The 16,566-nt window shown below is 36.1% G+C and overlaps 1 protein-coding gene across 1 annotated transcript in view; it reads right to left on the bottom strand.

The window, feature by feature from the left end:
* The window catches only part of LOC111048583 (tensin-1), a 108,804-nt gene that overhangs the window by 8,362 nt on the left and 83,876 nt on the right, over positions 1 to 16,566 (bottom strand). Inside the window, exons 12-15 of the mRNA XM_039422969.1 lie at positions 5,371 to 5,800; positions 3,568 to 3,867; positions 1,599 to 1,804; positions 90 to 388 (exon numbers count right to left, since the gene is read on the bottom strand). Coding sequence (XP_039278903.1) covers positions 90 to 388; positions 1,599 to 1,804; positions 3,568 to 3,867; positions 5,371 to 5,800 — 1,235 coding nt within the window. The remainder of the gene's footprint in view (positions 1 to 89; positions 389 to 1,598; positions 1,805 to 3,567; positions 3,868 to 5,370; positions 5,801 to 16,566) is intronic.

Genomic DNA, 16,566 nt, shown 5'->3' with positions numbered 1-16,566 from the left:
TATAATACCTTCAGATACTGTTGTTGGAGAGATATTTCTATATTATAGTGATATATCTAGACAACATTGCAGTGTCTCATTCTAATTACCTTCCTCCCTGGATATGGTAGGCTTGTACCAGAACTTGGATGTGTCGCGCACAAACTTGACATGGGCCGGGGAGACCTCATGCGGTGGCTCGTTGTTGCTATGCACAGAGGAGCGTCGCGAGTGGCCATAGTAGACGCTGGGCGACGACTGACCGCCGCCGTTGCTCAGACTGCCGTTCGCGTGGAACAGCGGACTCTTTGGGCTGTGTTGGTCCGACGAGCTGTCGTAGCCACCTCTCAGCGTACTCGTCGATGACAACTCGCGCTGTAACGTTTCTGCTAGCGGGGACCAATCCTTTCTGCAGCATCACACAATCAATACAATTAGAGACTTGACAACATTTTTAATTAACAATATTTTGAACAAGTTCACAAGAGTAATAATTAAGGCGGGCGCACACATCAGCAGACAGACGGAAGTAAACTAGAACGTTTCTCGCGCAGACCTGAGCAGGAATTTGGAGAAAGATGGACGGCTGTGAGCGTTTCGAACACCTAGAAAGGGATATTTTCTTAGTTTGTCTGATGTTGAGTGCTTAGGCTTTTCAGAGTTCTAAACGAGAATTAAGTTTAATGATAAAAATTCTGAGATTTAGGAAAGGAAAAATAAAAATGGTAGTGGCGAAGAGAAGAGTTGTAACAATAGTAATTGATTAAAACAGGACGGAATTCACATACTTTTCATCCTATGCTGAGCTTTGAGAACTCTAATGAAGGGAGCTCCGAAAAATTGTAAAATTGAGGTTAAGAGTATGAATAAAACTATTCTCCCTGCCTTTAAATCACCTATTTGTGTCTAATGTAGCCACCTCTCTAATAGGAATAGTGATTCAATAGTGTGACTCCAAAGTGTGAAAGAAAAGGATATCACTCCAGGCAATTTCTACCACATGAAGTACAAGAAAAAATGTTTTGCTCATATGTTATTACTTAATTTGTTCAATGGAATTTCAAATGCAATAATTTTCTCAATAATGTACATTGTCATTAAGATAAGATGGCATTTCTTTATTTATGGAGATCATGATATAGGCCTAAGCTAGCTTATGGCTGCTAACATTGGCTGGCTTAATAATACTGTATTAATATATAGTCACAGGTCGCAATGGTTCGAACAGATAGCCTAACTATGAAGGATTATATAATGTCCATAATAATAGAGTTAGCTCATACAGTATAACCAGCATTCATTCTCAGTGAAAATATCCATTCCATTAGAATTCTACAAAAAAATGGAATGGACAATAATCAATAATCTTAAATAATATTAATTTATTTATAATAAATGATAATAATTTATTTAAATGGCAACTTGAAATACTGAGCTTTCGAATGGTTTATGATGAGATTTATTAATTCCAGCATTTGATGAGTCTGTTTGTGAAAAATTTGTCTATAAATTATATGAGGAAGTTCTAACAAAGTTCTTAATTGTGACGAACCCTATTTTCGCAATTCTCTGCATAAGTTCTGACTAATTCTATTATCTCTGATTATAGTAATTCTCACCTAGATGCGGTAGGACTTTTGGGTGGGAGGCCGTCGAAGTGATGAGTGGGGGTGGAGGCGTAGGGGGTGCGCGGGTGCACGGGGAAGGCGGGAGTCTGGGGGCGGGGACTGCTGGACAGGGGCGGCGAAACGGCACCTCCGCCCCTCTCCTCGCTGCGTCCCGACGTCGACGTCGTTCGCCATGACGAGTAGCTGTCGTCACGTGACTGCAACACAAGCAAAATTAAACATTTGATCATTTAAATAATCCTTTCATTGAATTTTCTTTTTTTATTGCGAATGATTGCCACATGAGCTTTTCGCTTGTGCGTGGGTGATAAAAAGCGTTGGTGGATTGATGAGACATCCATGCCATCGGTGGGATTCGAACCCACGAACCAGGCGGTGCTAGCAGACCGAAGTTTGTAAAGCTCCTTACCACTAGACCAACCAGGTCGCAAATTCATTACCTGTGGTGTAGGAGGGAGCACGGTATTTAGATGAAAACGGTAGGGGCCACGAAATGTGTGCGCAGTGGCCAGCAAGCTAGATTGCGTCATCGCCACCAACCGAGGTTTTCAACACCTATTGGCAATTTATGAAATTATGAAACTTATTCGTTAAAAACATATGATTTGATATAAAATGACGTCAGCTACACCGGAAATTTAGCACAAACATGCGCGTGACACCTACCGTCTTCTTCTATAAACCGTGGGAGGGAGTACCCTGGACCACCTGGAGGGAGTACACTTCTTGTGAAGCAACTCACTTTTTTTCTTTTAATGGTACAGTACAAGTTTATTACACCAAAGATAAATCATATCAAAGTACCTACATGAGAGTCACTTGAATACTCTCTCAGCTCTCTTAGTAAGTAATTAATATATTTATGTTGAATTAACACAACCTTACACGGGAAAATCCATTCTGAGAAAAGCAATTGAAATACAAACACTCTTTACAATGTTGCATTATGGTCCTGTGTAATAGCAGCGCTAAACTCTTGCTGAGCGCGACAGAATGGATGGCTACTATGCCAGCGCTCGCCTTCACTTGCCTTTGCTCCGATTCTTGTCGGGACAAGACAAGCGAAGACCAGACAAGAGAAGGCGAGTGGCCACCAATATCACACTCTCGTCAACCATTGCGTTCTTGCTGCAAGTGACCCACACCCGGCAAGAGTGTTGTCCAGGCATTACAAACTGTTTAAGCATTCTAATAACAATAGTATTATGAAAAAAGGTGAAATAGTGAGTGTATTATAAGCATTAATATATGAGGTGCTATTCACTGCAGAGTGGGTCGGCTGGTTGCATGATCGTATACCAAATCTTGATCATCAATCAATCAAAGATAAAAATTCTTCTCACCGATAACAAATCCGAGGGCAAATTTTTATTTTTCTAATCCACTCGCTAACAATTATTATTTTAATCATCCGTTCTGACCTTGAATTTTGATCCAAGTTCAAGCTCTGAACAACAATGATGCTTCTGAGAACTGCTTATATATTCAGTCCAATCAAATTTTCAATTCAAGTGCCTGTTTTTCTACAAATTTAGAAGTTTAGTATACATTATACATTAGCTAACACAGACAAGTGTCTTTTGGTCATATCTGACAGGCACAGTATATGTAATAGTTTGCAGCAAGGCCCTGAATGAAAAATGTGATTGAACTACAATCAATTCTCAAAATCGGCATTCTTGTTCGGATGATGAATGAGGATGATTTGGATTTTATCTCTGATCAATGGTCAAGTTGGATCAGAGCCATACCTACTTACAAAATGGGCAAAACTGCTATCATTGAACAATGTATCAATTTCGAACATTGAAAAAAATCAGAATCTAGGGACGGTTCAAAACAAGAACTGTTCTTGCTGAAAAGCTAGAGATCTCTGATCGATGTTCTCTGATCATTGATCAAGCTGTGATAGACGTTAATGCAACCAGCAGGGGCTGAATGAGGTTGAGGGTGCTCTGACCTGCGTTGTGAGGTGAGATGGTGACCATGCAGTGCAGTTAGTGCCATAACAAGAGGACGGTGCCGTAGTGGAGGCCGACGCTGATGCTGACGCTGCAGAAACTGCCAAGTTAGCAATCAAACAGCTGAGCGAGTCGCTCTGGCGCATGCGTTCTCCGTTCAAGGTCATTGCGGCGCCGTTCAAGGTCACGCTCTCGTCATCGTCAGCTGTTCGGTCGTTCTCGAACACCGAGAGCAGTCCGTCCGCATCGTGACCCAACGACCGTGAGAGGGGTAGTCCCAGACCGTACGATTCTGGGCTCTGTGTGGTGCAATGGGTGATGGGTGACAAATGGGGCACAGTTAGTCAATTGTTATTCAAATCAAAACCACAACAAAATCCACTATTATTGGTGGGTCATATGAAAACTTGGGAAAATACCTCCAAAGAGTCTTTACCACATACAAGGGATCTATTTTACATTGAAAATTGTTATGTTATGATGAGTTTTTCTTATGAAATTGAATATATCTCATGTGGAAATGCATTATGTTGTGTCAAGTTATTGGTTATTGACTTGCTCAACAATTGCATGTATGAGCTCGATAAAAATAAATTTGATTTGATCCACAGCAATTATGTTAATTGAAAAGAAATGTTAATAATAGTTTATATGATCAATATATAGTTTAGATTGGAATATTTATATGTACACTCATACATTATATTCAAATAAAATAATATTCTATCCTTCACCCGAGGATACATGCTGCTGTACCATGAACATGTGGCTACCTTTACCTTTATGGAGTGTATTTATTAATTATTATATTTCACATCTGATAACTTGAATGCGTGAGGACTACGTTTTGTATAAAAATAATAGTTGATTGAGTTTTTTATTGCATAGTAATGTCTCTCTTTCATTCAGGGGGCTTTAGTCTGATAGTTGGGCTATAGTTTGAATTTGTTCTGGTTTATCTCCAAGTTTTCATTTGAGCCATGGATTTACGAAAAAGTCAGTAAGGAATGAAACTTTGCCACTAGTCTAAAGCAGAAAATCAAATCAGGAATTTATTAATGCACTCATGAATATAATATGATAATAATGCGTAAAGCAGCAATATAAACTACTTTTAAATTATCTGTGCATATTTAGTGATCTTGAAAATATTCATGGAAAAGCATTAAATTCAAAGTGCAACTCATGATGTGATGACTATGGTGACTAAACTGAATAAATTTGAAGTACTATTCTAACGCATATCATCAGCCAACGCTACATGAGATTTTCTCAGCTCAAGTGAGTTATTGACATAAATATGTGCATTGGTTTCAAGTATCACTTAAATGCGGAATTGAACCACAAAGTGTCGCATTCATAATAATTTACAAATTTGGAGAGTCACAACCCACTATAATTATCTATTAGTTAGGTATATATTGAAATTGAATCATTGTTATTTCTTCCTATAACGAGATTTCATATTAAAGTGCGTACAGACTTCTGCGTCACGAACACGGTCCTCATCATCAGCTGATGCTATGCTTATTATATCTGTACCTTATTGTTTCTGACACACAATACAGTTATAATAAGAATAGCATGTGCTGATAAAGAGTGAAATGCACGTGTTTATGTAGCAGAAGTCTGTACGAACCTCCATATGTCTTTCCAATATGGAACAATATAAACTTAATAAGGTTGAATTTAGTTTATTTTGGTTTGAATGTATTGAGTCAGTCGAAGGAATGTCACCCCGTTTTTACAGTAAGTAAGCATTGAACACCACCAGAAAACCTAAACTATTTCGAGTTGCTCACCGAATTCTCACTGTACTTTCGACTCTGCTCGTGAGCTCTCTTGACGGCGACGAAGGGGCGCTCCGTGCGGCCACGGCGCTGCGACGAGGTCCGATGGGGCAGCAGGGGCGAGGTGGGGGCAGAACTGCCGCCTCCGTTAGTCGCCTTGGAGGCGGCGAACTTGCCGTTTGTGTTGATGTGCAGAGGGACAGAGAAGTCCTCCTCGTCTTCGTCGGCGAAGAGCGTCGTGTCGCTGGTGTAGCCGGCGTCGAATCGCTGACTGGGCGTCGGTCGCAGCACCGATCGCAGCTCGGAGAAGAGACGCGTCTCGGTCGGCAGTCGCTCCGTTCGCAGCGCAACCTCGCGTCGCTCACGCAGCTTCGCCTGCTGGCGCTGCAGCCATGTCAGGTTGTTGCTGCTGTGATGGCTCATGCTGCCGCTCACTATCGACCTAAAACCAAATACAAAATCAGATTATTAGCAATGATCATATTGGAAAGTATTTGAGCAACCATCAAGGTATTCGAGAGACAAACAATTTGAAATGAGAGGGAGGAATACCAATTTGAAAAATTTAAAAAAGAATATATTGTTAATAGTCTATAACCCAGTTGCACAAAAGTATGTTGATTTTCAATCATGATTGAATGACAAGAGAGGCAATCAGAGAAGACTTTTTGAAAAGAAGGCATTGGAGGTATTCAATCATGATTACTATTGAAAAGGCTTATCTGGAACTGAGCCTACCATCGGAACAACAAAATAAATCATTCAAAAGCTGAATGACAGATGAGTTTGGATATAAATTCATACATAACCTAAACATTACTATTACTGAACTATTCATGAGGCGCAATTATCAAGAAATAGAAGAATTTGAGTGCAATTGGAAGAATTGCCCCGGCTTGTTACTTCTTTTCCAAATATTGTATTCGTTTGCTTCATCCAATAAACATGGAATTATCAGAAACTGGTTACTAACGCCAGTGAATGTCACCAGTGTATGAACAACCAGAATTTCATTACTAATAAAAATTACACAGTAAACACAATATACAGTACACATCTACAATGGTTTCTAGCCAACCTGCAACTAAGTAAATTCAATAGATGCATGCTATATGCTGTATTTCTCCATTATAAATGAAACATAACCTACTTTTTGGACATAATGTATAATCAAAATTCGGGGAAGGAACAGTTTTGGGCGGTGCCTGTTGGTCCTTCCCCAATCATTCAATGAATTGTGTTTTGTGTATCATTGAGTAAATGAATAAATTTATTCTAGTAATTAAGTTCTTGCAACAGCTTCAGTTGAAAAAACAATATATATTATTTTATATGGTATCAAATTGTATGAATTAAGTTTGTTATACCATTGAGTAAATTAATAAATTTAATTTATTATAGTAATTGAGTTCTTGCAACAGCCTCAGTTGAAAAACAATAAATATTATTTTATTATGGTATCAAATTGTATGAATTAAGTTTATTTTACCTATTGTGAATTTACACTAATGTGAATGGAGTACCGATAACTTATCTTTTCCACTCTATAGCTTTACTCGACACACTACTACCAGAGACAAATAGCTACCATGGTATCTACCAGATACTATTATACAAATGATATACCGTACTTAAACGGTATCTTTACGCTATGCTACTACGCAAAGTAGAAGGAACTCTTTGTTCTCCTCTGTGGCTACTACACAATCGGGACTGTTTCCAAGGAGCTAAATGTTTTTCAGTGTTTTAATTTTCCCTCTACTGTATCTTCTCATAAATGTTACCCTTGAGAGCTATTCTCACCGGTGGATTGGATAGAAACATACATTTTATCACTGAATTCAAACCAACATCCTCACTATTCTATTATCGGTTGTGAACAAGAAGCGAGCTTATTCCAAACATTCCTTAGATTCCTCATCATTTTAATTATTCGCCCTCCAAAAATGCCATTCAATTACACATCTCCTCCGATACAATGTTGCTCTTATCTCTGAATTCCAGCGGAATTCCTTGAACAAAGACAACGGTCAAATGGACAAGCTGGACACAATGAAAGCATCCCGATCGAGAGAGAGAGAGAGAGAGAGAGAGAGAGAGAGAGAAAGAGTAAGAATGGGATATAAGTTAATAACGGGGAGTAAGAAATAGATGGCGAAAGAGAGATAGAGAGAGTTTGTGAGGTAGGGAATGAGAGAGATATAGTGAGGAGAAGATTGATTGATTGATTGATTGATTAGCTGCCTTTATTAAAAACCTTTGAGGGCGAAGTTAGGGCACAGCCGGCCCTCTCTTACACTTAACCCTCCAATACAATTCTAAGTAAAATAGAACACTGTACAACAAAGAGAGAGGGATAGGGAGAAACAGAGGGAAAAAGAGAGAATAACAGAGAGTGAGTGTGTGTGATAGAGAGTAAAAGAGAGTAGGTGAGTGTGTGGAGACGCGCTTGATAAGCCTGGAGAGAGATTTACTTGATCTACAATGACTTTTGGGGTTAAGCTAGGTACTGTAAGTAACTGTAAGTACCTTGTAGATTGGTTCGATTGAAAGAACGAAAATCAAAACATATTGATTTTATTATGGTATCAAATTGTATGAATTAAGTTTGTTATACCATTGAGTAAATTAATAAATTTAATTTATTATAGTAATTGAGTTCTTGCAACAGCCTCAGTTGAAAAACAATAAATATTATTTTATTATGGTATCAAATTGTATGAATTAAGTTTGTTATACCATTGAGTAAATTAATAAATTTAATTTATTATAGTAATTGAGTTCTTGCAACAGCCTCAGTTGAAAAACAATAAATATTATTTTATTATGGTATCAAATTGTATGAATTAAGTTTGTTATACCATTGAGTAAATTAATAAATTTAATTTATTATAGTAATTGAGTTCTTGCAACAGCCTCAGTTGAAAAACAATAAATATTATTTTATTATGGTATCAAATTGTATGAATTAAGTTTGTTATACCATTGAGTAAATTAATAAATTTAATTTATTATAGTAATTGAGTTCTTGCAACAGCCTCAGTTGAAAAACAATAAATATTATTTTATTATGGTATCAAATTGTATGAATTAAGTTTGTTATACCATTGAGTAAATTAATAAATTTAATTTATTATAGTAATTGAGTTCTTGCAACAGCCTCAGTTGAAAAACAATAAATATTATTTTATTATGGTATCAAATTGTATGAATTAAGTTTGTTATACCATTGAGTAAATTAATAAATTTAATTTATTATAGTAATTGAGTTCTTGCAACAGCCTCAGTTGAAAAACAATAAATATTATTTTATTATGGTATCAAATTGTATGAATTAAGTTTGTTATACCATTGAGTAAATTAATAAATTTAATTTATTATAGTAATTGAGTTCTTGCAACAGCCTCAGTTGAAAAACAATAAATATTATTTTATTATGGTATCAAATTGTATGAATTAAGTTTGTTATACCATTGAGTAAATTAATAAATTTAATTTATTATAGTAATTGAGTTCTTGCAACAGCCTCAGTTGAAAAACAATAAATATTATTTTATTATGGTATCAAATTGTATGAATTAAGTTTGTTATACCATTGAGTAAATTAATAAATTTAATTTATTATAGTAATTGAGTTCTTGCAACAGCCTCAGTTGAAAAACAATAAATATTATTTTATTATGGTATCAAATTGTATGAATTAAGTTTGTTATACCATTGAGTAAATTAATAAATTTAATTTATTATAGTAATTGAGTTCTTGCAACAGCCTCAGTTGAAAAACAATAAATATTATTTTATTATGGTATCAAATTGTATGAATTAAGTTTGTTATACCATTGAGTAAATTAATAAATTTAATTTATTATAGTAATTGAGTTCTTGCAACAGCCTCAGTTGAAAAACAATAAATATTATTTTATTATGGTATCAAATTGTATGAATTAAGTTTATTTTACCTATTGTGAATTTACACTAATGTGAATGGAGTACCGATAACTTATCTTTTCCACTCTATAGCTTTACTCGATACACTACTACCAGAGACAAATAGCTACCATAGTATCTACCAGATACTATTATACAAATGATATACTTAAACGGTATCTTTACGCTATGCTACTACGCAAAGTAGAAGGAACTCTTTGTTCTCCTCTGTGGCTACTACACAATCGGGACTGTTTCCAAGGAGCTAAATGTTTTTCAGTGTTTTAATTTTCCCTCTACTGTATCTTCTCATAAATGTTACCCTTGAGAGCTATTCTCACCGGTGGATTGGATAAAAACATATATTTTATTACTAAATTCTAACAAACATCCTCACTATTCTATTATCGGTTGTGAACAAGAAGCGAGCTTATTCCAAACATTCCTTAGATTCCTCATCATTTTGATTATTCCCCCTCCAAAAATGCCATTCAATTACACATCTCCTCCGATACAATGTTGCTCTTATCTCTGAATTCCAGCGGAATTCCTTGAACAAAGACAACGGTCAAATGGACAAGCTGGACACAATGAAAGCATCCCGATCAAGAGAGAGAGAGAGAGAAAGAGTAAGAATGGGATATAAGTTAATAACGGGGAGTAAGAAATAGATGGCGAAAGAGAGATAGAGAGAGTAAAAGAGAGAAGGAGAGTGTGTGGAGACGCGCTAGATAAGCGTGGAGTGCTTAGTGCTGGTCTGAATATGTGTGGTCAGAACCATCCAAGAGGGAAAGAGGCCGGACGAGCGGGCTGCTGTTCGGATAAGGCATGGACGACCTCCGGGTCGTCCTAGTGGTCGCTCTCGCGCCTTCCAGGAACCGTCGGCCATCTTGCACTTTGTCGAGAAGCGAATTTGGAACAGTCAGTGACCTGATGACAGTCCCCATTCAACTGGCTACTAGACAATGCACTTCATCGCGACAATGAGTTGTGAGATAGTCGCATAAGAAGGCAGAGCACTTTTTGATATACAGTATTTCTCAAGAATATATTCCCAAGTTACAGAGTTGTTAAGTAGGTTCCAAACAATAAACTCTTCAAGTTGAATTTTTTTCTTATTTTCTTGCTACCAATTTGTGATGATGTGCACCCAATTTCTATTCAAGGAAGTACTTTATTGAAGCTTTCATTTGAAAGTCGAATTTTCTTAATTTTCTGGTTTACTCAGTAAAATTCTAGCAACAAACTCTTTCCAAATCACGTTGTTTTCGTTCGTTACTCTCTTTTCGTATAAATTTCTCGAATTAAGCTGAACCTCTGTTATATAGATCTTGATTGATTTTCGAGGATACTTCGAGTTACAGGGTGATTTCAATCGATTCCTAACAAAAATCCATTTCAAGATTAAACCTTTCTACAGTAACTACTTTCTCAAGTTTATTTTCCTATTGCTATCAGTTTCCCAAGTTTCCTTGGGAAAAAGTTTCCCAAGATTAAAGCTCATCAGAGAGATTTAAACAAAAACCAAATGGAAATGTTTGTTTTTGCATTCATTTGTCGAGCCCTGAAAGTTGTGATACTAAATTGATAAGTACATTATTAGTTGGAGATAAAGTGAAAAAGTGTGTTAGCTATTTATAAATATACGGGTTTCATTGGATGAATGTCTTCTCTCTCTCCCTTGGAAATTGTGTGAAGATGATATTATTATTCAAGCTACATGAGTAATTTTCCTATAATGTGGATAATTATGGACAGAAATTTATAAAATGAAATTTATTAGTCTGCTAATTGCCTGGAATGTGCATTGATTGTTAGTTATTCTTTTCAAATGAAGGGAAAGTAGATAAAAATTTAATATACATGTATTTTCTAAACTAAAATTCCTCACCCTGTCATATTATGCAAGTTCCGAATCGGCAAAATAATTCATTGCTTTTTTCTTTCTTAATTAAAAATATGATGGTGCCCCAAACAGGACTTTTAGTCCTCGGGGTACTTGAAATGATTTATTCTTCTTTTGATGTAAATGAATTATTGTGATTTCTTTGTAGAACGTGTAATCGTATTATTTTTATTATCTTTATTTTTTATAATTTGCAAGATTGTTGTTGTTATATATCTACTGTACTATTCATAATTTCTGATTATGTGTAATGTATAAATTGGAAGAATAAATGAATTTATTATTATTATTATATTGATTTACAAGTCTCCTTCTCACTACTAATCTAATCCAATCTTGGTATTATCCAACCTTTCAAAGTAAACAATTACAGAACTGCTTTGAATAAATAAATATTCAAATCAAACTTGAAGGTATCTGTAAGGTGGAATGAAAAACAATACCATTCTATTAGGCGTTATATATTATTACCACAATAGAATCTGAGATCACGCTCATTATAATGTTATACACTTGATAATTTGTCTGTCAGGTGTAATAAAACTTGAAAGCCGTAACAAGAGTTTGACCAGTCGTCATCTCATTACTGCAGACAACATATTGTTTTCCTAAGTACTCCTCGGTTTCAAACTGTCAAAAACTAATTTATTTCTCAACTCAGCACGACTTATGCAAATACTCAGCGTGCTGTGCTAAAGATTCTATCACGCTGCCTCTATATAGACTCGTGAATGACTTTATGGGGCTCTGAGTCTGAGTCTTGCCGATTTTTGAACCGATATTGGTAACTTGTTCAAAACCTGAGTTCTTGCGGAGGCTGTATCGCCAACAGATGATGATGAGAAGGAATCGAACTTTTTCAAGAGAACTCCTCCAACTGAGAGTGAGTGAGGGAGAGAGGGAGAGAGTGATAGAGCTAGCAACCACCTCCTCAATCTTTAGTATCTTGTAAGCTGTCCTACACGACAATATCAAAGTGGGTGTTAAAAAACCACCTTGCAAACCTCCCACACGGACAACAGATCAGCTCAATTCTCTTCAATTCACTGCTCACCTCCGTGAAAATATTTCCATCCCACACCAATCCCATTCACGCCCATCATATCCATTGAAACCAACCAACTCAATGAAATGCACTCTAATACTTCTATGATGCGCTATAAAATTAAGACGAATAATAAAAATTGCTGGTTTCATGCGATTAAATTGCAAAATCCATTATGAAAACTGGAATTGTTGGAAAAGTATGGTGTGGTTTGGAAGCTGGGGATAGGGTTTATGACTGTCCGACTGATTGTCATAAAATATCAGATGTCACAAATTACCCATCTTCTAATAATCATAAAATATTATCAACATTTTATGACTCATCGTTAGCTAAAACTGGACTTTCTATAAGAACGACTTGATGTGAGATTCTAGTTTGAAGCAGGTTTCACATTGATAAGCCATTTTGATATTATTGGTCATGCCGTGTATAGAATTAAATAAAACATTTGAATGAATAAGGTTCGGTTCCCACTGATGTGATAAAATAAGCAAGGCGGAATAGAAATGTAGAAACGTTTTCAACAAATGTATCGCGATCGTGCCACTATCAGAGAGTATACATTCTATATTGTATGTTACATTCTATACTTTCTGGCTACTATGGACTATATTAGTTGCTTTGATTGAGTTTGCGATGTTGTGGGTAACTGTGTTATATCTGGATCAGATTGCTTATCGTATCGTATTATGCGTTTCTTATAATATCACATAACTATAAAAACAGCGTTTTGCTTAATAATGTAGTATGCCATATACGAAAGGTGACAGTGGCAAATTCATTAAAGAAAGCTCCGAAGTGATTAGGAAACTCTCATTTATGGGGAATCAGTAGATGATAGTTCTACTACTGTGTTGAATAAATTATATTTAATAACAATAAGTTTATTAATTAAATTTTCACAACAAATTCCAAAATTACGACGTTTCTTGTTTGCCTAATGTTTGGGTTGTGAATCAAGAAGAGCTTCATCTTAAATACAATCTTGGAGACTACACATTATTTCTGAAACCATCAAGAAATTCAATTTCCACTTTTGTAAAACATCAATAACTCACAGTTTTTCAGAGTCCTTTGATAGGATTTCCAGCTCCAATCATTAAAACACGAAAAGGTGACATAAAGCGATCCTTTTCCGATAATGTGTTGCTCCCTTTCACATTTCGTTGACATTTGCCGAAATCTCCAACAAAGGTGAAGTGCCACATCTGCATCACCTTCAAAAGGTCACTCCTATAGTCGCTCATTTCACTGCTATATTCCACCGGAAAACAGAGCGACCCTAATTCTTCAACAAGGTGAGAGGTGAAAAACTTTACTCTCACCAAAATTCCTGGCAAATGGATATGTTTTGAATCCATCTATATATACTAACATGATTTACAATATCGGTAGAAAGGACAATATCGAAATGTGTAGCGGAATTCTGTGATATTCATTTCAGCCGCTATCAACCCAATGAGTGAGGTTACCACAGACGCTCTGTGAAATTTTAAGAAAGCTTGGAGAAAGCACTTAAATGTCAATAACTGATGAAAAATATGGAAATTCTCATGGAAGATTATTAATATTGATTTGCTCAATGCAAAGAGAAATTCCCAATATCCTATACTATTAAAAGAGCAAATTCTGTTTATATGTTTAGATGATTAGATGTTGTTTAGATATTTATATGTTTGTATGTTTGTATTTCACCGGATCTCGATAACGGCACTAACGACTCTCACGAAAATCAGAACATAGTAGGTTTATAATAAAACAATTCAATTGCACTAGGTCTCATCCCTGGGAAAACTCGCTGAAGGACATTAAAAGGATACTTATTATTCATACTTGAAAAAACAGCAGATAATAATAATTTCGTCGTCTGTTGATGATGGAAGTGTGAGTGAACGAGTTCATGTGTGTGGGACTGTGTCAAAATTATGATTCAGCTGTTGAACTTTTGTAATCATTCAATCAGGTATTTAGTGCCGGTTGCGAAAAGCCGGGTTATTTTCAATCCTGATTAATTCCAGCAGATCCATCTTTTTGAAATGGTCTTCTCTGATTTGGTTCACGTGAAATAAATCAGGATTAAAATTTAACCGGTTTTTGTGCAACCGGGCCTTTGTGAGGGAAATTTTTGCATTCCTCTGGGAATTAATCTCAATTTACTGTAATTAGATAGAACATTTCTGTATGAACTATGAATGTTATTATAATTTCTTCTTTCGTAATAAATGTTTTATGCTTTTGTACTCCAGAGCGAAGCTCGGTCCCCGATATTATTTTTGATACAGTGATTTGTTCAAAACTATCAAACAGTCCAATTGTTGAAAATTCAATAAGAGTGTACACACGATGATAATAATAAGGTTATAATTGTGTATAGCATCGATTTGAAACTGAAGTGAACTGAGAGAACACAGGTCGTAAAAGCAGATACTTTCAGATTCAGAAATTGATCATATACATTCAAAGATTCATATTCTCTACACTATTCAATAAAATTTTTACATAATCCGTTGCAAAATTCGTCATTAATGATAAGATTTGTACAGGAATTTCGACTAAGAAGATACTCTGAAGCTATTCAGAGCATTCAAATGGAGCTATGAGGAGAATGCGATCATCGCGTCGGTATTTCAAAGACTTCGCTGCTATTTCCCAGATATTGGCACTCAATAAATTTCAAAGACGCCTATCACATTCCAAGTAATTGGCTACAGAACCTAAACAGCATCAAAACACATGTATGAATCAACAGCCATACATTATCTGAAAGTATTCACTTGGATAGCAAACGCTAAACAAACGGGAAAGAAACAAGCCGAATAATGTAAACATTCTCACCCCTTTAAGGACACTGAAAGTGGTGTATACATCAACCTCGTACAAATAATGGAAATTGATTGTATATCTATGGTTCACACTAAATGATGTCGTTATAACCTTTTGGAGTTGATTTGGTAGTTGATTCAAGGCAAAAGAATTCAAGTTATAGACACTTCACAGCAGGGTTCCAATGTAATGATGCTTAAGATGATGATGATGATGATGATGAAGACGTCCAATTACCAATACCATAACATTAACATGATCAAATCCAACAGATACTTTCCCACACATTAGATCTATCCAGGGCATCTAGTCTTTGGTGTTCTGGCGCTTGTAACCCTTTTATTACACGTACTGTATGCTTGGTAGAATTAGTTTGAGAAAATTTCCATGGAGCCTCTTCCAGCCAAAACTCCTTTCGTATCAAGACAATAGTATATTTCGCACCTAGAGCAGAAAATGAGATTTTTCCAGCTCGAAATCGGTTTTCAAGTCCGAGGCCGTAGGCCGAGGACTAGAAAAGATTGAGAGCTGGAAAACATTTTTGCCCGTGGTGCGAACGATATTTTTCGCCACACTACAGGTATTGCTGACAAAATAAATAAATAATACAAAATAAAGAATACTCGTTAAGCTATCGTACCTATCTCTTGATTTTAGTGGTAGACGATTTGCAGTCAGGATTTCAGATTCTTTTAAAATTTCACTTGGAATACCACAGTCATCTTCAAGCATTTTTGAAAATTCGGAATGCACTAATCAACAATAAATAATTGAATAAAACTGGTTGCGAAGCGAATTAGTTTGAATCGAAACTGGAACTGAAATCATGGCGACTTCAGCACTGATGATGAAAGTGGACACTCGCCCGATCTAGCGGATGACATATTAACTACTTCCATGAGCGGCTGGAAAGAGACAACTTTCTGGGCTAGACCGGAAAAGAAACCCTTTTCTGACGTAGTCTGCAAACAAGGTCTTTCAGATCTACGTAGGGACTGGAAAACAGCTGCTTTCTGTGCAGTGTGGCGAAAAATATTTTAATCTCAACCTTCCCCAATGAAAAAATAATCAAATCTCAACCTCTCCCAATGAAAATGAATATAAGAAAAAACCACCTAATCACTAACATAACTAATATTCTCTTTAAGAGCTACAACAATAGATGAGCAGTCACGTTTCTCCAGTGATAAAATTGAGGTGTGGATTGGAACAGCATATTTTCACATACAAAACCACGCGACAACAATAAGCTTTCTTGTGAAAAGGTACTATGTGACACACCACCACTTGGAGTTAAATCACCTATTCAGAGGAGGAGCCATTGAGGGGACTCGTTGAAGTAGATGTTTAGTTTGCAAAGCTCAGATGATGGTAGGTGTGGTAAGTGACTTGCTATATAGAAACTCCAACTACAGTATTATAAGTACATGAATATATAGGTATTATGGCGTTTATGTTTGTATATTGAAGCTCATTATATAGGTATAGTACACGTGATACACCT

The sequence above is a fragment of the Nilaparvata lugens genome, chromosome 3 (genome assembly GCF_014356525.2).
Source record: "Nilaparvata lugens isolate BPH chromosome 3, ASM1435652v1, whole genome shotgun sequence".
In the NCBI taxonomy this organism is placed as follows: domain Eukaryota; kingdom Metazoa; phylum Arthropoda; class Insecta; order Hemiptera; family Delphacidae; genus Nilaparvata; species Nilaparvata lugens.
Note: the sequence above shows the minus strand (reverse complement) of the source record. Positions and strands in the feature narration are given on the sequence as shown.